This window comes from Chiloscyllium plagiosum, unplaced genomic scaffold, assembly GCF_037043375.1.
Source record: "Chiloscyllium plagiosum isolate Xiang-an unplaced genomic scaffold, Cpla_swu_hap1 HiC_scaffold_37, whole genome shotgun sequence".
NCBI classification, from domain to species: Eukaryota; Metazoa; Chordata; class Chondrichthyes; order Orectolobiformes; family Hemiscylliidae; genus Chiloscyllium; species Chiloscyllium plagiosum.
In genome coordinates this window covers 26,075,192-26,099,982 of record NW_028270175.1, presented here as the reverse complement: position 1 = coordinate 26,099,982, position 24,791 = coordinate 26,075,192, and the positions used below count along the sequence as shown (strand labels likewise).

General features: G+C 40.1%; 1 protein-coding gene across 16 annotated transcripts in view; it reads right to left on the bottom strand.

The window, feature by feature from the left end:
• Positions 1 to 24,791, bottom strand: part of LOC122540264 (msx2-interacting protein) — a 104,905-nt gene that overhangs the window by 8,624 nt on the left and 71,490 nt on the right. For 4 of the 16 annotated variants that reach the window (XM_087980491.1, XM_087980492.1, XM_087980505.1 and 1 more), the window contains 8 exons: positions 22,159 to 22,358; positions 21,123 to 21,287; positions 19,714 to 19,911; positions 19,482 to 19,574; positions 17,571 to 17,684; positions 16,066 to 16,179; positions 15,401 to 15,505; positions 1,526 to 10,180 (listed from right to left, as the gene is read on the bottom strand). In XM_087980491.1, coding sequence (XP_087836617.1) covers positions 1,526 to 10,180; positions 15,401 to 15,505; positions 16,066 to 16,179; positions 17,571 to 17,684; positions 19,482 to 19,574; positions 19,714 to 19,911; positions 21,123 to 21,287; positions 22,159 to 22,358 — 9,644 coding nt within the window. Of the gene's footprint in view, positions 1 to 1,525; positions 10,181 to 15,400; positions 15,506 to 16,065; positions 16,180 to 17,570; positions 17,685 to 19,481; positions 19,575 to 19,713; positions 19,912 to 21,122; positions 21,288 to 22,157; positions 22,359 to 24,791 lie in introns of all 16 variants that reach the window. The other 12 variants (XR_015753467.1, XM_087980506.1, XM_087980493.1 and 9 more) reach the window with 10 other exon arrangements.

The following is a 24,791-nucleotide window of genomic DNA, read 5'->3' as shown; positions in this document are numbered from 1 at the left end:
TAAAACAAAATTGTTATAAGAGGAAAAAGGTGTACGAATGATTAGCATCTGGAATACACTGCCTAGCAGCATTGTGGAGGCAATGTCAATTGTGGCTTTCAAAAGGGAATCAGATAATTACCTGAAAACAATTGCATGGCTTACAAGGAACGAGGAAGGGTATGGACTAGCTGAGTTGCCCTAGAGAGAACCTATGTGGATACGACAGCTAAACTGCCTCCTTCAGTGCTGTTAATCATCCTATGATTCAATGAAATGACAGTTTCAGCAGGAGAGCTGAGACAGATGTAGAGATAGATGAGGGTGGGAGGAGATTCTAGTCTTGGTGATAGAGAAAATGTACCCTCGAAAGCTCAACTTGGGATCAAAAAGGTCACTTTGGGTGTGAGCAATGTCTTGGAAAATCAAAAGAACTAGTGGCAGGGGTCAAAGACAATGGGTCAATCTTGCTATTAATTCATTGATAGAAAATCTCTGGTCATCCAATGCTGGATTTCAGACAAGGAGTGAAATCAAATTAGAGACAGTAGCAAGGTCAAGGAGATGGTGCTGAATCAGAGTTGGATCACAAAACGTATTTTTCAAAGATGTCACTACAGCAGATGAGAATTTGAATGGTCATAGATATAGATCTAAGGAAGGGGAAAACATTCCAGAGGTAACAGCAGGTATTTGAAGGAACTGCATGAATAGGCACGGAACATAAAAATTATGAAGTTATGCTAAATAATTTTAAATTATTGGAGGAGTCACAACTCGAGTATTATGCCCAATTCCGGGCATTAACCTTTAGAAAGGCCATCAAGGCTTCTTTGGAGGATGCAGATTTACCAGAATGGTATCAGGGATGAGGGCCTGCAGTTACATGGAAAGACCAAAGTAGTTGGAATTTTACTCAGTGCAGAAAAAAATCATGATTTTATTGAATTGAATACATGCAAAATCACACGTTCACCAAGAGTAAATAAACCATTTCCATAAAATAAGAGCGGTTCACAACCAAGTGACAAATATTTAATGTAAATGGCAAAAAAGCCAGAGATGAAGTGAGAAAACGTTCTTTTCTATAGGGCATTATTATGGTCTGGCATGCACTGTCTGAAGGGGCAATGGAAGTAAATTCAGAAGGCAATTGGATACTCAAAAGGGGCGAAATGCAGAAGTCCAGAACTAACAATTGTTTTTCTAAAGAACTGAAACTGGCACAAGGACCCAAATGGCCTCCAATTATTTCACAGTTCTATAATTCCAAAGCAAACGAGGCAGAGGAATTCACACATCATAAAATCTGACAACAAAATGGTAGTGGCGAAGTCCCAAAATTAGGCTGACTTTACAACTTGGCAATGGCAACAGGGAATACTAAAGTAATGAATGTAGAAGTGCAGTTTTTATTTTTTATGTACTTATCTCAGATGTTGCACTGCATTCTTCCCTCCTCAACAAAGTATCACAGGTAAGAATAACTTCAGAACAAAAACATTTTGTGGAAGTTGATAAAATGAGGCAAAAAAAAAAATCTCACATTTACCTGAGGAGTCATGCTGCGAGATGGTAGATTCATTCCTCCAAACGGTGGATGACCAAGGTGAGAATGGTGGAAGTTCCGTGGATCTTGATACACACGTGGATAGTCATGGAAGGAACTAGGGACTTGGTGCATGAGTTGAACGCCATGCGAGACCATTACAGATTGAGACATAGGCATTCCAGGAGGTACATTGATCAACCGAGCTTCATTGTGAGGTGACTTTGTCATTTTTACTTCAGATGTTTTTGGGGCCTCTTTAGCTGGTTGAGGGGTTTTACTAGTAGGAGGAGTTTTAACAGATCCATCAGGAGTCCTAGCTTGTCTGGCCTCACCATGGACATCACCTACAGCTGTCATAGGTGGGTACATCATCCTAACGTCACGCAGCAACATCTCCTGGGGCACATTGTATTGGTCCAGTCGCAAACCTCCAGGATGGATTCTATAGTCTGGCTGCATCACAAGGACATCTGGCTGTAAGGGAGCTGATCCTCTTCTAAGTCCATGATAATGAAGTAGTTCTTCATCAGGTTGATGCTGGTTGGATATCTGAGGCATACACAAGTCTCTGATAACTGTTGACTGTGGTGTGTTTGATCTCTGCGAACGAAGTTCCATTTGAGGTTGGAGGACAGCTCTAGGAGAGGGATGGTGAGTCTCAGGCCTTATGCCAAACGGAATACCTGGTACTGAAGGAGCATTCATTCTTACTTCACCCTGAGAAAGATGCCCTAAGGAGACCACCTGAGTCTGTGTCACACTATGAGGAGGCATAATGACCGATTGCTCTGGCAAATGGACACTTGGAACAAATTGTGTCATAGTGAGACCAGCATTTATAACCATATTAGCATTCATTGATTGGGACGTTGTTGAGGTGCTACTCGGCTGACACACTTTGGGAAATGGAGAAGGGGAATGAACAGATGTGCGTGGAGAATGGGGTTCCTGTTTAATGGAAACTGGCAGAGGCAGACCTCTTTCTGTTGGAGTGCCGCGCCCAGAACTGATGTGGTTAGTGTCTGACTGCAGCTTACTTGGCATAGCAGCATGATGAGGGCTGATTCCTGGGCTCAGGGTTGACTGCTGTGTTACTTTAACAGCTTCAATTTTGGGAACAGCTGGGTCTCCACCTTTCTTGTTAGTAGATACAATGTTCGGTAAAGGATTGTAGACTATCTTAACTGCTCCTGGCTGAGTCGATAGTGTACCCGAATGCATAGCTGTTTCAGATTTCTCATGGATTTGATGCTCTTGTTTAATACTTGAAATGACAGGTGATGCGTTATAAGATTGGGGACCACCATGTCCAACAAGTATGCTTGAGGAATGAGTGCCAATCACATTGCTATAACCTGATGGAGTTTGTGAACCCTTTGAAACAGGCTGTGATTGTGAAATTGGCTCTGGTTTGGCTTGTGACTTGGACACAGATTGTTGAAATTCTATATCTACTGCACTAGCAGGTGGAATCTGGCTGATTGGAGCACTTATTCTTTGAGGACCTTCTGTTTTCTGACCAGAGTAACTCAACACCACAACCCCTTCAGAGGTATTTACTCTCAGTCGTGGACTCGATCCCTGGTTTAATGCAAGATTATCCACCTGCCGAGACTCATCTCCAATGAATGCCACTGTCCCAAGCTTGTACCTGCTATTTTCAGTCAAGTTTGATCTATATTTTTGTTTGGTCAGTGACACAGTTGGGAGACTTGGTGTCTGAGATGGAAGGCTGCCTGGGCCTCGGCTGTTTGCTGTCACCTTTGCCACTTCCTCTTGATCTAAACTCGGCGGGATCCTGCTTATTACAGAAGTAACTTTGGGTGATATCAAAGGACTACTATGCTTTTCTTTCTCATTAAACACTGGCATCTCTGATATTTGTTGTCCTCCAGTACTGCTAGGTGGAACTACAGCTTTTTCATCCAATACCAGTTTGCTAGCTTCACTTGAAGGGAAAGCTTCTTCTGTCCGAACCGAAGTCAGTGGCTCATTTATTGCTGTAGTTACAAACGTGGTTGGAACACCTGTAGCTGACACATACTTTGGCTCCATGAGAATTTTCCTCAATGTACTAGAGTTGGTGTCAAGGTCAGAAGCTTTGGTATCTGGGGGAGGAGCACTAGGAGGGGGTGTAGAACAAGCACGAGATGCCTCATGCCTTGACATCCAATCTGGCACAACCCCAGAACTAATATGTGCAGTTCCCAAGGCAGGTGCAGGAGTTACTGAAATCTTTGCAGTAGTCGTGGTAGGGAAAGCATTAATAGCTACTCTTGACATGTTTTGTTTTGATTGAGCTTCAGGTGCGAACTCGGTGTGTTGCTTTAGTTTAAAACAGGGAGGACTTCTGTTATCTTCATTACAGGCTGAAGAATGCAGTGGATCATGTGGTGAAATAGCTTCAGTTGTTGAATCCTTATCTGATTCAGAGGGTTTCATACCACCAAGTTTACTCTCTTCTAATTTAGTCAGGTTGTCTGTATCACTCTTGGAAACAGAAATAGGTTCTACCACTGATTTATTTGCACATTTTTCTGAAATGGTTTCTGCTGTAACGCTGTTTTGTTTAATGTCAGCAGAAACAGGCACTGGTTCGGGTTCAGAACTATTGCCATCTGCTAACTCTCCCTTTCTGCTAGTGCTCCCTCTTCTATTACGCCTTGTCATTCGAGGTTTTGAACGCCCTCTACGACTTGGGGTCCGTGGGACTTCAGCAGGTTCTGGCAATGGAAGATTCTCTGTTTTCTGGGAAATATTTCCAGATCGCTGAAAACATACATCAGGACTTTTTGCCTCAGCCACTGTAGTCAATAAAGGAGACCTGGAAGCTGAACTGACTGAAATTGCTGAGTGACTGTCCATAGCTGGAGTTTTCAAAGCGGAAGTGTCCAAGGACAGAGCTGAGGGAACAACACCTTCTGGTGAAATGGGAGTTTCAGAAACCATGCTCTCTGTGGAGACTGGAACTTTAGAAATCACACTCTCAGCTGAGACAGATACTTTAGAAATCACACTCTCAACTGATGCAGGAGTTTTAGATATTACACTCTCAACTGAGCCAGGTGCTTTAGATATTACACTCTCCACTGAGACAGAAACCTTAGCAATCGTGCTCGCCAATGGGACTGGAGCTTTAGATATCACACTGTCTGCTGAAGGGGTGTCTACTGGTGTAGAATTTTCAGGAACTATGTTGTCTGCTGAGGTAGGAACTTTAGGAATTATGTTGTCTGTAGAGGTGGGAACTTCAGAAACCATGCTTTCAACTGAAGAGGGAACTTCTGTAACCACATTTTCTGCTGAAGCAGGAGATTTAGAAACAGAGCGGCCAGAAACTGGGGCTTTAGACAGCAAACGACCTGAAGCTGGGATCTTTGATATCAAACGGTTTGAGGGTTGACCCTTTGCCAACAATCGGCCTGAGGCACCAACGTCTGCAGCTGACTCCAAAATATTCACAATATCCTGATCAGTTTCAGGCTGCAAAGTGTCAGGTGGTGTAGGAAGTACCATTTGATCTTCAGAGATACCTGCTACAGTTTGTTCAGTAGGGTATCTTGGAGCAGATGGGAAGTTATCTGGTTCTGCTGATTCATCAGCAATAATGGAGTCAATGGCTGCTGCAAGCTCAGTTTCACTAGCCTGATGGGCAGGCTTTTCCACATCTTCCTCTGTTCTAACATCGGGCTCATCTGCCGTCTCTTTGTAAGGATGTACAGTTGGGATTTCTGTTAATTTTGCAATGTTCTCCACTGCTCTTTCAAGTTCTATCTGTTTAGCTCGTTGTACAGCTTCTGGTGAACACTCAGGTTTTGCTATTTCTTTTTCTGGTGATTTGGGAGGTCCTAAAAACGTATCACCCATTCCTTCTTTAACTAGCTCAGGTGACTGACTGTCATTTCTCGGTGGGTCCTTCTTTGGTGTCACAGTCACTTCTCCATCACCTGAGTGAAGAACACCTTTTACTTCTTCAGTGCTAAGTCTTATTTCCAAATTTCGTAGACACATTTTGTCCTCACTAGCCTTTGCATTTCTCCCTCTCCCACATTTTGACTTTGAGCCTTTCTCCACAGATCTTTTCTCTATCATTTCACCCGAATTGTTAGTTGAAGGACACTTTTCTAATGCACCATCATTTCTGTCAGATTTTTGGTCACTTACTATCTCATTTCCCTCAGCTGAGGCTTTGATATTCTCAGCTATTGAGCTTTGCTCAATTAAGGGCTCTGCAGCATCAGCTGTACGTTCAACACAAATTTCAGCAGTTCTTGGTTCTGTTTTAACTCCTTTTCTTCCTATCTGGCTACTCTGAGCAGCTGAAGAATGACTTTGTGCGGTTTTCTGCGAACGAGGTGACTTCCACCCTTCCACAGGTTTTGTGCTTTCAGTACCATCTTTAGTTTCTGTTTCTTCAGCGTCCTGTTTTACCTGGTCAGCTTTAAAGCATGGCACTTCTTCACCAGGTCTACGACGGGATTTTGGAGGTCTTCCCCGTCGTGGAGGGGTTTGTACATTTGGTGATTCCTGAACTTCTTTCTCAGCCCTTTTCCTGGTTGAACGCAATGTATCTGTGGAGTCCTTTATTAAGGATGGGCCATCATCAACTGTGGCATAAACTGACCGCACATTTCTGCGTCTTGTTCTACCTAAAGGAAGACTTGGCTCAGAGATTTCTGACTCAGGGGCTGAACTTGGAGACTTCGCTGTGTTTTTGGAGACCTTTTCTACATCTAACTTTTGGTCCTGAAGTTTTTGAGTGTCGCCACGAGGTGATGACGACCGTTTAAGCTTTTCACGGTCTATCCTTTCACTTTTTCTTGTGACCGGTTTTTCTGAAATGGTTGCAGTGATGGCTTGAAGTGGAGTCTTTGTTCTTTTATTTTTGGAATTCTTTTTCTCTTTTAAAACTACAGAAGGCTCAGTATCCATTTCATTGTCAGAAACCTGTGGACGGATCCCCGAATGCTCTTCTTTCTTGTTGATATCCAGTTCAACACTGATAGGAGGTTTCTTATTATCTTTGTGCTCCTCAGGTACTAGCTCTTTTGGTATAGGTTTGGAGGAATCTGCATTGATCTCTGGTACTTTAGGTTCAGCATTAATGCAGATTTCTTGGACATCATTTCCCCCTGGAGTTGGTGGTTTGGTATCCAAATAAGACAGATGTTCTCTAACTACTGATTCCTGCCCAGAAGCCACTGGTTCTGAAGTAACATTTGCTTCCAACTGCTTGTTTACAACAATAGGTTCGATTTCTTCACAGGGGCTCACGTTAACAATGACAGGTTTAGATGCATCAGCTGCAGGTCCAGATTCTGAACGATTCTCTCCTGAGTTGGAAACTACACTTTCTGTCACCAGGGTTTCATTTGCTGTTTTACTCTTCACAGTTTCTTGTTGTTCAGCAGGTAGTGCCTGAAAACTTGTGGTCAGAGGAGGTGGTAGTGGAGGTGGTGGTGGGACTATAGCCCTCAAAAGAGGACAAGTATTTTTCAAGTCTGATTCTTTCAATTCAGATACAGGCTCTGTTGTTTTAGGTTGAACTTCTTTCTCAATTTCTCGTCGCTCAAGTTCCTTTGGCTTCTGATCCTTTTCTTTCTCCTTCTGTTGCATACGTGTCAATTCAATAAACCGACTGTGAAATAAGACTACAGGTTCCTGTATAAGATCTGGGGTATTACTGGAGCCATCAACAGATCCCTGCCTTCCAAATAACCGACCAGAAATTACATCCATATCGTCTTCTTTCCTTTCAAGATGCTGTAAGCGTTTTGAATCCTGCTCAAAGATTGAGCTATGCAGGAACCGGGAAGCAAATAATTCTTGCCTCTCCTGTTCATCTTCCTTATGATCTTCCTTCTTTTCATCTATTTTGCCTTCAGAATCTGTTCTAATTTTTTTCTTTTTCATATACCAAGAAGGGATTGGCCTTGGTGCCGATTCAACCTTTTCTTTATCTTTATCTTTCCTGAAGCTGGCAAACCTCGAATCCCGATCTAAGAATGACCAATTTTCTTCTCGGGATGAAGACAGAGACTTTGCCCTCTCAAGTAAAGCCTTGGTATCAGGGGTAATGGTCTTGTCAAGTGCAAAGGAGTAGAATTTATTTCTTTCTAGTGAGCTTGACAGCTTTAAGTCTGATAATCTATCTTCCCTATTTCGCAGGAATAAAGGTAATCTAGAACTTTCAAAAGATGTTGAAGCTTTAGGTGAATGAGAAGATTTGTGTTCATTATCCTCATCAGAATCAGATGGTACCTCACCTGGTTCAAGCTCACGTACAGAACGTTTGCGAATGCCATCTCGTTTTATAATGCTACTGGGAAAACTAACATCAGACCTACTTGCATCTAGTTTTAGACGTGTTTCCCAACGAGGTGCCTCTTCTTCTGAGCTCTGAGACATTATTTTAAACCTAGCCAAATCCAGCATTTGTTCTCGCTTATTTGACTCATGAGCATTGCATTTTAAAGGTTCTTCTCTAACAGGAATCTGAAAGGCGGAGTCTAGTTTTGGAGAATCCTTTGGTTCTTTTGGTAGTAATGCCTGATGGGGGGAATCATTATCATCCTCATCCTGATAAGAGAGGATATGTCGAAATCCAGGGGAAAGGACAGTTTTCTCAGAATCTTCACTTAGCTGACGAGAACTTCTGTAATTTCTTTCTCGTTTCATGCTCGTTTCAAAGTCAAATTGATCAGTTTTTCTCCGTTTAACTGGAGGGGAATCATCTGTGACATCCTGAGGTGGCTTCCCCACTTCATGGACCAAACTCCTCCTTTCAAATTCATCTGCATTTTCTTTCCTGGGGCTGTTGTACTTTTCAGATTTTGCCATTTCCATTTCCTGTTGCTGTTTAAGTCTACGGTTCTGCTCCATCTGTTTCCTATAACTTTGAGTGTAATCAATATCAATCCCAAGTTTCTCATCCGCATCAATGGTTTGTAATTTTTCATGGGCAGACTTGTGATCATTTGTGTCCTCGGGGGTACCACTGTACTTTCTTTTCCGTTCCTCTCTTTTAACCTCTCCTTCCCCTGGTACCTCATCAAGATGCGGGAGCAATGGCTGCACAATTCCCTTATTTGGAGGCTTCATTGTATTCTGTTTCTTTAATGCAATTTCTGGAGTTTCTACTGGTTCTTCAGATGGCTCACTTAATCTTGACTGTGTTTCTATACTGGGCCGCAAGCCAATTCCCGCAGAAACAGTAGCAGACTCCTGTCCTTCTCTGGGGCTAAATGCTGAAATTAGTTTCTCTTGCTTGACTTTCCTATGCTCCCTTTTGAGTAATTCTTTCCGCAAAGGTCTTCGGTCCAAATCTCCTTCTTTGCCTACTGTAGGCATTTCTCTCCAAGTAGCCAGTTCAGGTTGTTTTCTTAGACCTAGCCGGAGTTCCTCTTCCTCTTGACTGCCTCGCTTAACCTCTAATTTTTGCCTATCCGTTCTTAAAGTGGGATCTGCAAAACGTCTCTTCCTAGCCTCCAGTTTGTCAATATCCATTGCATTTGTTGCTTCAGGGCATGGTTCGGATTTGAGGTTCTTTTTATGCTTAATTTTCACTTCCTTACCCACAACCTCTATTTGGCTGGCAAGCAACTTCTCTTTTGGCACTTTTGGCCTGGAAGGTTCTAATTTTGATAGTTCAGTTTTTGTCTGGTCAAGTCGAGTTAACTGTACTTTATTCTGTTCTGCAGATGGAGATTTGACAGTGTCACTCTCTGACTTTCCTCTTGGTTTCTCTGCATTCAAGGGCTCAATCATTTTTGCCTCTCTCTCCTTTACACGAGTTAACACCACACAAGGAATTAAGTCCAAACGATTTTTTGAAGCTCCTTCTTTCTCTGCTTTGTCTTTTCCTTGTTTAGTTTTGCCCTTTAGACTATCAAGATTTAGGTCCCTATCTACTTCATGGTCTGTTTCAGAAGACAGGGAACTTGGAGATGGAGGTTTCACCTTCCGTATTTTAAGCTTCTCAATTTTCTCTTTCTTATCCAGTTTCTCCACTTCAGATTTCTCAATTTTCTTTGTTCTTTCCAATTTTTCAGACTTGTCTTTTCTTTGGGTTCGTTTTTCAGCTCTTTCAGGTTCGAACAGCCGATCTTTCTCCTTTTCATTTTTCTCATAACGGTCTGGTCGGACTTTGTCTGGTTTATCTGCTTTATCGTATCGTGGAGGTGATAGTGAACTGCAGCTACCGCTACGGTCCGATGATCGACTGTATATCCTGCGTTCAGAATCCACACTGTCACTCTGATGTCTCTCAGACTGTGCTGGCGAAGCGCTGCAACTCTGAGCTCTTCTCGAGTGCGTTGGGCTTTGGCTTCGCTCACAAGTTCGTCTTTCATGGTCTCGTTCTCTATCAGATTCATAGCGTTCTCTCTCTCTTTCTCTTTCTCGCTGTCTGTAACTGTACTCCCTTATGTCCTGTTCATATGGATCTCTATAGTCTCTATATTCCCGTGGATCTTCATAATAACGAGGATCATAATAGTCGCCCTGGTAAGGATCCCACTCAGCATAAAAATCTCTACTTCTTGCACGATAATCCCTTCGAGGATCTTCAGGAAATACAGCAGCTGGTCCTCTAACCGCATCAAAGTAAGCACGATCCGCAGGATATTCATGATATGATCCCCTCCGATCCTCCCTGTTAATTAAAAAAATATACATTAATTGAAACGCAAATATTTTTGAACAAATCCATGTTGTTTGAAATTAATTTTAAAAGAAAGAGCAAGAATGTAGAAAGGGGTTGCTTCAAACTTTAGTTCAAAGGTGAATTCCACTCCTTGGTCCAACAGTGAATAAAAGATTTCAGATTTGATTTTCGAGGTCTGAGACAATAGTCAAGATGAGACTCTAATTCAAATGTGATGTCCCACCGTCTACAGACTGCTAAATCTGGCAGCACAAATTATCTGAACTCATTTGAAGAATGCCACTTTGGCTAAGTACTTAAGTAGGAAATTCTGTATGCACCAGTTGCACAAGATGATACAGAGAGGATTTTCTTTTTACATAAATATAATTTTGTCAAAGGTTCAGAGGCTTTCACTGGATTGGATATAACAAGTTTAAAATAGGATTGGGAATTCAAAATTTTCTGCAGTGTCCTTAATCCTTGCTTTATTCTATTCATTGTTATGTTATCAAATTAGAATTATTGAATATGGAAAAGTATTGTTATTTGTTTATAACTTTCTATACTTTTGTAAGCATTATAAGTATTTTAGGTCCTACAAATTAAAATCAAACCAACTCTACTAAAAATTCATCAACTACTTAGAACAAGCTCCAATATCCAGAGATACTTGAAACCAAACAGCAAAGACAGTTTCAATCACTTCCCATGTGATCACAGCTTTTGTCGCTCTTCCTCCTTTTTAAAGTGCCATTGTTTTGTTTTTTTTCCTCAAAGTTACAAAACAATGCAACAGCTTATAATTCAGTAATTACTGCTCCTAGAATTTGAGGAAATCATCTCCATCATTGAAATCCCTCTTGTGGCACTTATAGCCACAATTTTTTCTCCTATGTGAAGCGCTGCATTTTGGAAAAAGTTAAAAATCACACAACACCAGGTTATAGTCCAACAGGTTTATTTGGAAGTATAAGGTTTTATAGTGCTGCTCTTCCATCTACTAGCTTCCTGATGAAGTAGCAGTGCTCCAAAAGCTTGTACTTCCAAATAAACCTGTTGGACTATAACCTGGTGTTGTGCGATTTTTAACTTTGTGCACCCCAGTCCAACACCAGCACCTCTACATCATGGCATTTTGGAAAGGTGAATCAGGGCAGGACTTATACACATAATGGTAAGGTCCTGGGGAGAGTTGCTGAACAATGAAACCTTGTAGTCAGGTTCGTAGTTGCTTGAAAGTAAAGTCACAGGTAGGTGGGTTAGTGAAGGCAGTGTGTGGAATGCTTGTCTTTATTGGTCAGTGCACTGAGTACAGGAATTGGGAGGTCATGTCACAGCTGTGCAAGACATTGTTTAGGCTACTATTGGAATACTGCATGCAATTCTGGTCTCCTGGTTATAGGAAAGCATTGTGAAACTTGAAAAGGTTCAGAAAAGATTTATAAGGATTTTGCCGGGGTTGGAGGGTTTGGGCTATGGGGTGAGGCTGAATAGACTGGGGCTTTTCCCCTGGAGTGTCAGAGGCTGAGGGATGACCTTATAGAGGTTTATAAAATTATGAGGTGTATGGATAGGGTAAATAAACATAGTTTTTCCCTGGAATGGGGGAATCCAAAACTAGGGTATAGATTTAGAGTGGGGACAGGGAGTGTGGATTTTAAAGGGACCTAAGGGGCAACGTTTTTGTGCAGATAGTGTGGAAATGAGCAGCCAGAGGAAATGTTAGAGGCTGGTACAATTACAATATTTAAAAAGCATCTGGATGGGTATATGAATAAAAAAGGTTTAGAGGGATATGGGCCAAATGCTGGCAAATGGGACTAGATTTATTTAGGACATCTGGTCAGCAGGAATGAGTTGGACTGAAGGGTCTATTTCTATGCTGTATACTTTTATGACTTTACTTTTGCTCTGTGAAGTAATATATATTCCTCTCCCATTACAGACATCAACGTAACTTGAATGGTTCTTGGAATTGTAGCGGAGTGCTATCAAAATATATTGGTAATGGAATCCCCCACCCCGCACTTCAAGGGTTCACATTTATTTTGATGTTTTCTCAAAATAAAACTCAGCACTAGATCAGAAACTTTGCACTGGTGAATCTTGGGAAATGGCTAACTGCAAGTAGTCTTGTTTATGGAGATCAACAATTCCAGACTGCATGCAACCCGTCTTTTGTTTACATGGTTTCTCATTTCTGTCTTGAATAATGTGAGATTAACAGGTTCATCTTTCCTTTGTGCAGCTGAGCTTGAGAACTCAAGGCCGTGGTGATATGTTCACAATAAATATTTTATTCTTAAATTTGCTAATCAACAATGGAGTATGATCTAACACTTTCAGAATTTATTTAAATTTTTCAGAGGTTTGTGTTGATTGCCTTTCCCAAAGTCTGTTTTTCTATGATATAGGCAATATGTCATAATGATAGCCTAACTGGAAGACAACTTAGGCTGACAGTTAAAATTACATTTTTCTATTTCAATCCGGTGAAGTGCATATTGGTTGTGCTTATTTTCTATGCCTGCTCTTAAAGCCCTCTCTGAAGCTATCTGCAGAGCTGGTAGCTATTACCATAGAGTTTGAAAAGACTACAACACTTGTAGTTAAATCTGCAAACCAGATAACAGCATGAATTTCATTTGTTTCTTTTCTAACAGTTTGAAAAGACAGTGGTGCTTCTGTAATATTTGTTCCAGGACTGGTAAATGCTCCAAATTTACAAAAAAAAATACAAAATTGAAGAAAACAAAGACTGACTGGCTCTGGAAACAAAACGTACCTGCAAAGAGACAAAACAGAAACACTCCGTCTAAATTAAACAAAAAGAGCAAAATCTGGGGGACAAAGTGTACTGGTTCAATGTTGACCTTCTGTGGCCTTTACAACACAGGGTATGGAGACAGCATGGAACATTACCCATCTACAGAGGAAACTCGATTATCCGAATACCAATAATCCGAAAATCGGATTATCTAAAGGAGATCTCGAGGTCCTGATAGAAACATTACATCAAAGACGTGTATCCAGCAGTGATCGCGTCTTTTGTTGACAGTGATTAAACAGGCACAGTCTCCAAATGACTGACCTCCCACCCTCTCTCTCCCCCAACACTTTCCCTGGAATTCTACAGAGGGGTGTACCCTAACCCTCAGTTATCCTCAGTTCAGTGGAATGATAATTTCTCTTAAAATTGCATTTAATCCTAACTGCATTATATCAAGCAACCGTATAAGGTTGAAGAGGTGAGTGTGAAACGGACTGGTAAGCTAGAGGGGATACATGTTAGGAAGGAAGATGTGTTGGACATTTTGAACAACTTGAGGATAGACAAGTCCCCCGGGCCTGATGGGATATATCCTAGGATTATGTGGGAAACGAGAGAGGAAATTGCAGTACCGTTGGCAATGATCTTTTCATCTTCACTGTCAACAGGGGTGGTACCAGGGGACTGGAGAGTGGCGAATGTTGTGCCCCTGTTCAAAAAAGGGAATCGGGATAACCCCGGGAATTACAGGCCAGTTAGTCTTACTTCGGTGGTAGGTAAAGTAATGGAAAGGGTACTGAGGGATAGGATTTATGAGTATCTGGAAAGGCACTGCTTGATTAGGGACAGCCAGCACGGATTTGTGAGGGGTCGGTCTTGCCTTACAAGTCTGATTGAATTCTTTGAGGAGGTGACCAAGCATGTGGATGAGGGTAGAGCAGTGGATGTAGTATACATGGATTTTAGTAAGGCATTTGATAAGGTTCCCCATGTTAGGCTTATGCAGAAAGTCAGGAGGCATGGGATAGAGGGAAATTTGGCCAATTGGATAGAAAACTGGCTAACCGGTCGAAGTCAGAGAGTGGTGGTAGATGGTAAATATTCAGCCTGGAGCCCAGTTATAAGTGGAGTTCCGCAGGGATCAGTTCTGGGTCCTCTGCTGTTCTTAATTTTTATTAATGACTTGGATGAGGGAGTCGAAGGGTGGGTCAGTAAATTTGCAGATGATACGAAGATTGGTGGAGTTGTGGATAGTGAGGAGGGCTGTTGTCGGCTGCAAAGGGACTTGGATATGATGCAGAGCTGGGCTGAGGAGTGGCAGATGGAGTTCAACCCTGCCAAGTGTGAGGTTGTCCATTTTGGAAAGACAAGTAAGAATGCGGAATACAGGGTTAACGGTAGGGTTCTTAGTGAGGTGGAGGAACAGAGGGATCTGGGGTCTATGTTCATAGGTCTTTGAAGGTTGCCACTCAGGTGGATAGAGCTTGTAAGAAGGCCTATGGTGTATTAGCGTTCATTAGCAGAGGGATTGAATTCAAGAGTCGTGAAGTAATGTTGCAACTGTACAGGACTTTGGTTAGGCCACATTTGGAGTACTGTGTGCAGTTCTGGTCGCCTCACTTCAGGAAAGATGTGGAAGCTTTGGAGAGGGTGCAGAGAAGATTTACCAGGATGTTGCCTGGAATGGAGAATAGGTCGTACGAGGATAGGTTGAGAGTGCTAGGCCTTTTCTCATTGGAACGATGAAGGATGAGGGGTGACTTGATAGAGGTGTATAAGATGATCAGAGGAATAGATAGAGTAGACAGTCAGAAACTTTTTCCCCGGGTGCAACAGAGTGTTACAAGGGGACATAAATTTAAGGTGAAGGGTGGAAGGTATAGGGGAGATGTCAGGGGTGGGTTCTTTACCCAGAGAGTGGTGGGGGCATGGAATGCGCTGCCTGTGGGAGTGGTAGAGTCAGAATCTTTGGTGACCTTTAAGCGGCAATTGGATAGGTACATGGATGGGTGCTTAAGCTAGGACAAATGTTCGGCACAACATTGTGGGCCGAAGGGCCTGTTCTGTGCTGTATTGTTCTATGTTCTATGTTCTAAGCACGTTTATAAAAAGTTTAAACTGGTATATGAATGACAGCAGTTAGAAGCCCAGTGAAAAAAGGTTACAGGAAGGTTTTAGTTTCAAACAATGTCATTAGACACAAAAAAAATGTTTAATCTGTAGAAAACATTTCTTTTCCTTGGACTGTTTTCATTTTACTTTACATGTCATGATTCCTCAACCTTTGCCAAAATTAATTTGACATTCTTGGACTTCACAGTTTAACAAATTTTCTAAACGTTAATTAAATAAAATATTTAAATGCATTCCATCATTTAACATATCTATAATAAAAACCAACACTTTGATATGACTATATTATCATTTAAGAAACTTTTTAGAAACATTTCACTTGCCTTCTCTCAGCGAAGATTTCATATAAATCTCTGATGTCCTGCCCAGAGACTTCCATAGAACGATAAAATGCCAGCTGACTCTCACGATTTGCAAAATCCACCTAAAAAGGAGGAGTCTCATTGTTAGATATTAAAAGTGAAGACAATACTTATTAAAGATGGTAAACATATACAATTAAATATATAATTGCAAAGTTGAACTGGCAGCAAATGTTTTTTTTCTTTAAAAACATGCTTCTGATCCTTATAAGGCATTAAACCGATTTTCCAGTTTTCATGCCAACCACGCCACTTTGAACTGCAGGATGCCAATAACTCTGCTTGTAAAATTGCAGAATGCTAGTTTTAACTTGCTGAGTTTAACCTTCCATTCCCCCTCAATACTTGCTACTATTTCATGCTCTGGTTTTTTACATAAAATGCATCTTGTCTTTTGTCTTGTGCAATGCCATGGAACTGGGGAGGGGTTGGAAAAGGGTGTGCATCTGAGAAGATGGAGAACACTATTGTGTATGTACCTGCGCACAGAGGGAGGGGGAGAGAGAGAGAGAGAGAGAGAGAGAGAGAGAGAGAGAGAAAAACAAAAGAGAAAAGAAGGATGTAAGAGTGAAGAGAACAAGAAGTGCATTGTTTGTATCCCCATGAACTCTCTTATACTAACCTTTATTCTATTTCCTCCAATCTTCCTGCCCTTGGTCTCCTGCACCGCAGTTTGTGCACATTCAATTTCATCGTACAACACCAGAGCCATTCCTTTCTGACGATCCAACACAATCTGTCCCAGGAGGTAAAGAAAGAAGTCAGCTAGTTCCCCAAATAGGAATGGCAAGTAACTGATAGATATACAGCAGAACCTCTCTAGACTATTGTCCTGGGGATCCATACAAATGTGTATAATAAGAAGGGACGAGTAATAGAGATGATGGTTGATATAAATTGCCTGCTAGTAAGACAGACATAAATACAGAGTGTATTATCAGAGATCTTATCAACAGAGATGACAATGAAGGATATACTATAAAAAGCAGGTTTTATAAAGATTGTCCATCAGTGAGTGACCTGCAACAAAATCTGTTATTAGAGAGAAAATGTATCAGAGTGATACAGTAAACAGCAGATTGATAGAAGGATTATAGATATAGAGAATGCTATATTGTGGAGGCAGTGTACTTTGGCTCTGGTTTCAGTTATCTTTAAAACCTTGGAGCAGCTGAAGTGAAAAATAGAATTTTTGAATAAGACTTAGATACTAGTTATTCATTGCAATATCCTTTTCAGAAACTACCTAGAACAATTAAGGAATTATTGTTGTTCCGTCAGTTTTAAACCTTACAATGCTGTTAGCCAAAACCATTATTCTCTGACATCACCCAACATGGATTACAGTCTAAACAGTGGCACTTTATTGCCAATAAAGGTCAATTCCACATATCCACTTCAAATTGCGAAATGGACAGATAACAAGGAACAGTTTCAGACTGTTTCACACAGAGCATTTTGACAAAAACAGCAGAATGGTTGGAAATAGGTAGTGGGTCAACCAACATCTGAAAGACAGGGGACAACTCAAAGCTTCAGGAGGGAACCTTCATTAAAAGTAAGTTCTGTGGTAGGATCTGCACCAAGCCACTGAACTGCTGCATTTCCAATGCCTTCTGTTTTCATTTCAGATTCTGAATGTGTGGACTATTCTTTGTTGAATTGTAAAGAGAAAAAATAAACATGAAATAGATTGTTGGAAGGGTGACATCAAGAGAGGCAGACAAATAAGTTAGCTTCCAGCATTCTAATATTTAAACTGCTTAAGGAAGCAAATGTAGTCCCATTTTGGAACTAAACTGATTAAAACAGGAATTGTAAACTCAAACAAAAAGTCATATTCAAGTGATATGATTGAAATGCTATTTTTCCACTGTAGGTTCTTAGTATATGAAGTGGAAAGCTAACTATATCAGCATGTTCATAGCCATGTACTGTATGTAATTTGCTCCTATCAGAACATGAAATATGGAGTATTTTGGAGAAGAAACCTGAAATCATAATTTTGTCCATAACCCTCTTAGTTACTCAATTTTTCAGAATTAAATTGGAAAAATTATGACATTTTTGCTGCCAGCTGTTAATAAGTTGTGAAAATGTAAGTGAATGGTGCAACAAGACACTTACTTTGAGCACAGGTCCATAACGACAGAAATGTCTGGATAAGTATTGTTCAGTAATGTTTGAAGACAGACCATCCAGCCAGACACAGTTAGTTGGCATGCTCTTTCCAAATCCCAACTGGAAAAAGAGAGAGGGAGAGAGGTGTATTTAACTGTAACAAAACTCACTGACCTGAATACACGAGAACTAAAGCTATATTAGAGATTTTCATATATGTTTAACAAAACTACTTCACTGACCCCCCAAATTTACAAACACTACTGGCCTTCACTGTAAAACACAATGCAGCACAAGAGATCTTCACAGGAGATAACTGGTACAGAAATATGATGCAACTTTATAAATAATGCATATTGTGCTGCGAACATCTTATTCATCTCACTTCCTTTCAGGTATCTTTAGATCATTCAATATTTAACAGCTGAAACAAAGTCTCAGCCTTTCAACATTCTTCTGGAACTGGTCTTTAAATGCACACATTGATTTCAGAAACAATTCAAATTTCTGTCATTCCATTTAGGGTAATGGTTCTCCTTTCCATCAGAGCTGAAATTATTACTCAAAGCAATGACACGAACCCCATTTTTGATAATTTCAGGCCATAATGTGAAGTACTAACATAAAATCATACAGTACAGAAGAAGCCCTTCAGCCCATTAAGTCTGTACCACCAAAAAAAATTATACTACAGGTGCACAATCCTTTATCAGAAATGCTCGGGAGCAGCTAGTTTTCGGAATTCAGAATTTTTCGAATTTCAGAATAAGTGACAGTTTGATTGTGAAATTTTTAAAAATCTTACCAGAGGAGCAGACTCACTGAGTGAAACAGGCCCTGAAACAAAACAGAGGTCTACCACTGCTGGGCCGGCCACCCCCCCCCCCCAGGTCACATTTGAGTGACACACATCAAGTGGATGTCAACTTGGGTTAACTGTTCGCACACCAAACAACCTTGTTAATGAGAAAAAACCTTCCAACTTTGGTGCTTTTTGGATAAAGGGTTGTACTACCTGTACAACCTAATACTACTTTCCCACATTAGTGCAACAGTCTAACTGAAAAACATTCTTACATTTGTACAGAAGACCAATATGGTTTGAATAGCATAAGAAAGCAGACATTTCACAGATAAACATTACTCTGGGAATCCCTCAACTTGTTTTTGGACTTATTCTCAATCCTACTTCAGGGATTACATAATAAGTTTATTAACTGAATAGTAATTGAAATAATATCAATAAATTTTTTTGTCGATGCCATCACGTTCACTTAGGCTAACTGAATTTCAACTGATATTTTTACTGAGAAATTGCTCTGATTAGATTCTGTATTAGAAGAATGATGGCCCAATTTGTACTCACTTTCTATACAAGACATCTCATTGGCTAGATTTTGTTTTTACAAGCCATGGAAATTCGTCAGTTAAACGTACTGCAAAATGTGCATCAATTTGGTGAGCCTTTGCTTTTAATTGCAATTACAAAATGTAAGCAAGGGCAGTGGATGCAGGTCATAGATTCTTCTTCCAGGATTTTCCACACAGTGAGTTGCCAATCTCAGCCAAACTACTAATTAAGGAAAAAGTAATTTTCTGAACGGAAGTGAGAAATTCAATCATGAATTTATTGAGATGATTCTGGTACATTACAAATTATATAGATTTTTTTAATCACAGTTGCCAGGGAGAAATTAATTTGCCAAGTACAGCACATCAGCTGAAGTGTGATACATGCGTGAAAAATAATTTGCAGCAAAGAGGAAAACAAAGCTGACCAATCCTACCAACCTAAATCAATGGATGGTCATTCAGGAGAGACCAGTTTCAGGTAGCAGTTGGACTTGGGCATTCCCCAGAACTCAGTTCAACCTTGCTTGTCTCAACCCCATCTGAGATAGGAACAGTGATGTTTACCTTAACATACTGCTCAATCACAGGCCAGGTTGGACGACCAAAAGTAACACTGATTGCATTCACAGAAACATCTGTGCAGGTTGGACATTCTACCTAACATGCCAAGGAGAACAATATTAAACTTGGAGGGAGGAAATAGAGAAGTAACTCAAGAAAACAAAGGGGAATATTACAAAAGTAAAGTTACAACAAAAAACAGTATACAAGAAATTGTTCAACAGAAAATTCTTACTAATATTTCACTGTGAATTCCTGATAAGTGAATATTCCTGATAAGCAAATGACTGTATTTCTCCTTCCTGACCTTGAGCCGATTATTTCCTAAGTACTCTCCGTCCATTTTCTTGATGGCTTTGCAGACACTTGCAATGTCACAGTACTGTAGGAAGGCGTACTGAGGAACCCCATTTACCTTCTTGATGTCAATATCCTGTCATGTTAAATAAAAAAAATTTGATTTTTGCTTTCCTTGTTGTAACAAATGGGGGAGTGAAAGTAACATTAGTTGTAGTTTAAATACTTTTTCTAAAAGTAAAAAAGTGTACCATGTTAATCCATTGTCATTTGAAATAGGGTTTGAGGGAGTAGAAAGAAAAGGAAGGAGATAGCTATTGAGGAAATACAGTACTACATCTGAATTGTAAGATACCTGCCTGAATAATATATTCAGTGCCTTTTGTCAGTTAGCTGTTGATAAGTTGGTGCAAAAATCAGCCTCATTTCTCCTTGTGGGTGGTGGTGCTTTAGTAATGTTAAAATTCATTACTGATTAAAGATCAATTTCAAACTCCTCAGAATCTTTGAGCCATTCTTCATTTATGACAATTTGGAAAATTGAATACTTTTACATTCTTGTACAAGTCACTTTGCAAAATGAAGCCCTAAGTTTCAATTACACAAATGGTCTCAGAGCCTCACAGCACAGAAAAAGGCCTTTCGACCCAGCGAGGTGTCAGGTCACGGGCCATTAGAGTTTGATGGGGTCCATCTGGTGTGAAACAATAAAATTAACACAAGCTCTTCAATCTCTGCTGCCCATATAAGAACCCTCACCAAGTCCTGCTAATCCATTAAGCTGTTCCTTACTCACCTACAATGGTTACCAGATTCAAAGCATCTTAACTTCAACGTTCTGAAACTCATGTTTAAATCCCTTCACAGTCACACTGTCCTTTTTTAAAGACATAATAGGTGCTATTAAAAATTTATAAATCCTGAACGATGCACTGAAAGACTGTGGACCTGCCCACTTCAAGTATTAGGAGCCTGTCAGAGAGTTGACTCAGTTTCATATTTCCAACATCAGGCACATCATCTCAATAAGTGTGACCGATGTTGTCCACCCGCAGGGATGAATGAAATCACACACACAAAATAAACAACAGATGTAGGTTATTCACTGTGGGGAGAAAAAAAGGATTCAACACAACTCATAAAAATAGCTTGAAATGCAGTAATGTTCTACACATGGCCATGTGCTGCAAAAGTTCTGAAAGATAATCAAAATGGAGGATAAGCAAAAGGTAGATAATGAATGCCTTAAAAAAAACTTTAAATAATTTACACCTCCCAGTGATGGAGTTCTTAGAAGGAATGAATTCCAATCAACACCATAGTGATCAACCCAAGTAACATACATACCACAATTTCCCCGAATCGTTCAAAGATGTTTCGGAGATCTCCATAGGTTGTGGTTTTCTCCAGATTTCCAATAAATAATGTTCTTGTGGCCTTGGGATGAAACTCATCTATTCGGTCATCCAATGGTCGAAATTCATTTTCACTTTCAGTTTCTGCAAGGGGTCCCAAATGAATAAAAAATTGAAAACATTATGTCACCAGAACAAATTTGACAATATACGTTACAAAAGCTATTTCATCATGGGGATGCCATCAGTATCCTTTCTCCAATCCTCATTCATTTCTGTAACAGCTGTAATTAACTAGACAATACGCTGCGCCACATATTTATCAATCACTGATTCTAATTTTACATTATCTTGCAGGATGTCAAGATCAAGCTAACATTCACAGAAAGTCAACCAAGTCACTGATACTTGTAATATAATTCATGGACCATTTAGATCCCTGCCTCTTTATCTGTTGCCCATGCAGATCTTTTCTTATTTTCTGCATATCCAGAACACAATTTACATCCTTCTCAACCTTAAAATATGCCAGGGAAAATATTCCTTCCTCTGTCAAGTATGGGAAATGCTATTAGAGCATACTTGATGCAAAATCCATAAGGGAAATGAAAATACCATCAGGATTATGTACTATAGGTATAGTTTAATGGAACTATTGATCCTACATTTCTTCCCATTGAATCAGATCAGTAACTTTCTAAGTCAGGATTGAAACCAGGCACCCAATAGAAGGGAACCTTGCATGCACATCCACACCCCACTATCCTGCAGTATATTTCCAAGAACTGATTTCCACAAAATATTTCAGTGGGCTAAGCACTGGAACATCAGGAGTAACAACAATTGTCTATGCATCTTGGTGTTTCAGCAAGATAAAAAAAGAATACACAACTGATTTGCAAATCCAAAAAATAAAAATAATTCAAAACTCAGATATTCCTTATTGTCACTATGCCTTTGCCATGATGTGGTCTATACTTTCACATCCTTCCTCTCAAAACTTTGCTGCTGCTCAGTAAACACCTACCTGGGCCTGTCCACGCAGTAACTTCAATCTGCATACCAAAAAATAACTTCCCCTTTGATGCATTCATGGCCTTCTCTTGGTCTTCCTGTTGTCGAAAGAATACGAGACCATAGCGTTCTTCAGATGCACCATGGATTTGCACAGATGTTACTTTCCCATACTTTTTAAATTCATGGAAAAGACCATCTTTAAGGCTTGTATCTAAATGCAAAAATGAAACCTTTCAGTGAAAATATGCAATACAAGGTATCTGCCCTTCAAGTTAGTTAGCTATTTCCAATTTTAAAAACATGCTTCTGATCTGGGCTAGAAGGTACTCTTCATTTTTAGTGAGTGCCATCGGAGAGCTACCAAAATCTTGAGACAGGCTAGTATTAGTCATTGATTCAGGAAGTAGAGAGACAATGACAACCTCTGTTAAACTAATTGGAGGGAGAAACTGAACCAAGCTATCCAAAGTGACTTGTGACAAATAATTTTAATTGCTGGAGCTTCCTCTATTTCAAGTCAGATCTTTTCTATACACTTCAGTAAGCAATTGGTCAGCAGTTTAATAAGTTAGAAATGCAGTGAAGATTCAGATCTCCAAAAACAGAAAATCTCAAATGTAAAATTGCAATTTCTATATGAGTATTATTTAATTATGGCCAGTTGAGAGATTATAAGGTATGCCACTCTTCTATTATACAAAATTTACAATTTCCATTGCATACTTCTGTTGAAATGAAGCAGGCATCAACTTTGCGAGCCTTCACTTTAAATTCTGTACACTGCCTTTGGCCCAATTATCCAGTTTCAATTTATTCAGAATATTTTCAGATTAAGCATGAAAGCTGTGAACTTTGGACTATTTTAATTTCCAACAACATTCAACTAAATCATAAGAGATAGATTACTTAGGCTTTTAATAATCACAAAAATTAAGTCTGATTATTACATAATTAAAATTGCTTGAAATGCTAGAATACAAGCATGCAGGGTTAAAAGTATACGTACTGGATGTAGGTTTGCTCGTTGAGCTGGAATGTTTGTTTTCAGTTGTTTCGTCACCATACCAGGCAACATCTTCAGTGAGCCTCCAAATGAAGCACTGGTGGTGTAGCCCACTTTCTAGTTATATGTTTGAGTTTCCTAGGGCGTGTGACACCATTTCCTGTGGTGATATGATTTCCTGTTCTTTTTCTCAGGGGGTAGTAAATGGGATCCAAGTCAATCTGTTTGTTGATAGATTTCCGGTTGGAATGCCATGCTTCTAGGAGTTCTCGTGCGTGTCTGTTTGGCTGGTCCTAGGATGGATGTGTTGTTCCAGTCGAAGTGGTGTCCTTCCTCATCCACATGTAAGGAAACTAGTGAGAGTGGGTCATGTCATTTTGTGACTAGTTAATGTTCATGTACCCTGGTGGCTAGTTTTCTGCCTGTTTGTCCAATGTAGTGTTTGTTACGGTTCTTGCAAGGTATTTTGTAAATGACATTAGTTTTGCTTGTTGTCTGTATAGGGTCTTTCATGTTCATTAGCTGCCGTTTTAGTGTGTTGGTGGGTTTATGGGCTACCATGATGCCAAGGGGTCTGAGTAGTCTGGCAATCATTTCCAAGATGTCTTTGATGTAGGAGACAGTGGCTATGGTTTCTGGAGATGTTGCCTAGTATGGTGACGAAACATCTGAAAATAAACCTTCCAGCTCAGCGAGCAAACTTACATCCAGAACCTCAACCTGAGCTACAAATCTTCTCAAAACTCACAAGTATATGTACCATTTGTTCTTTCTCATTTTCCTGTTAAATGTTTCCCTCACATCCAAAAATATTTCGTCCTTACTGGGGTATAACTTTTGAAATGGCTTTCAGGACTTGCAAAACTGGCCATTTTTCAAATGTAATCTGTACAAGTGCTGCCAGGCTATTCAATAATGTGGGGTCATCAACAGATTCCACCCTCATCCAACTGTTATACATGCATTTTCAGCAGGGCTATTAGACAAGAATCACAATCAGGAAATGTGGCCCAATTTTCTATAACATGGTGGACTGTAGATTGACTTTGGCCATGCTAACAAACACCAGCTAATTACAGATACAGGGAATTAAATCTAGAACTGTGACCTACATAATTGTTTTACTCTTTGCCTAAAACTGTTTTGCCACCAGCGTGCTTTTGCCGAATGTTTTTGTAATGACATATTCTAATATTCTGTTGCAGTGTTATTTTTGATTTTCAATATGCTATAAAAATTGGAAATATTTGATATGAATTGGCAAATGCTTTTTAAAATCAAGTCTTTATTTCCATCTGCTTAACTTCAGGGCACACTAAACAGTTCAAATATGCTTTCATGAACAGAATGCAGGATTGGACCATTTGGTCCATCAAGCCTGCTCTGCCATTTCATAATATCAGGGAGGTCTTGGAGAATATAAAAAGGTGACAAAATCTCCAGGACAAATCTAATGTATTCCAGAACATTGTGGGAAGTAAGTGAGGAAATTGCGAGACCCCGTACAGAAATATTTGGATCATCTATAACTATGGATGAGGTGCCTAATGACTGGAGGGTAGCTAATGTTGTACCTTGCTTAAAGAAAGGTTGCAAGAAGAAACTGGAGAATAACAGACCTGAGAGCCTGACTGTGGTTGT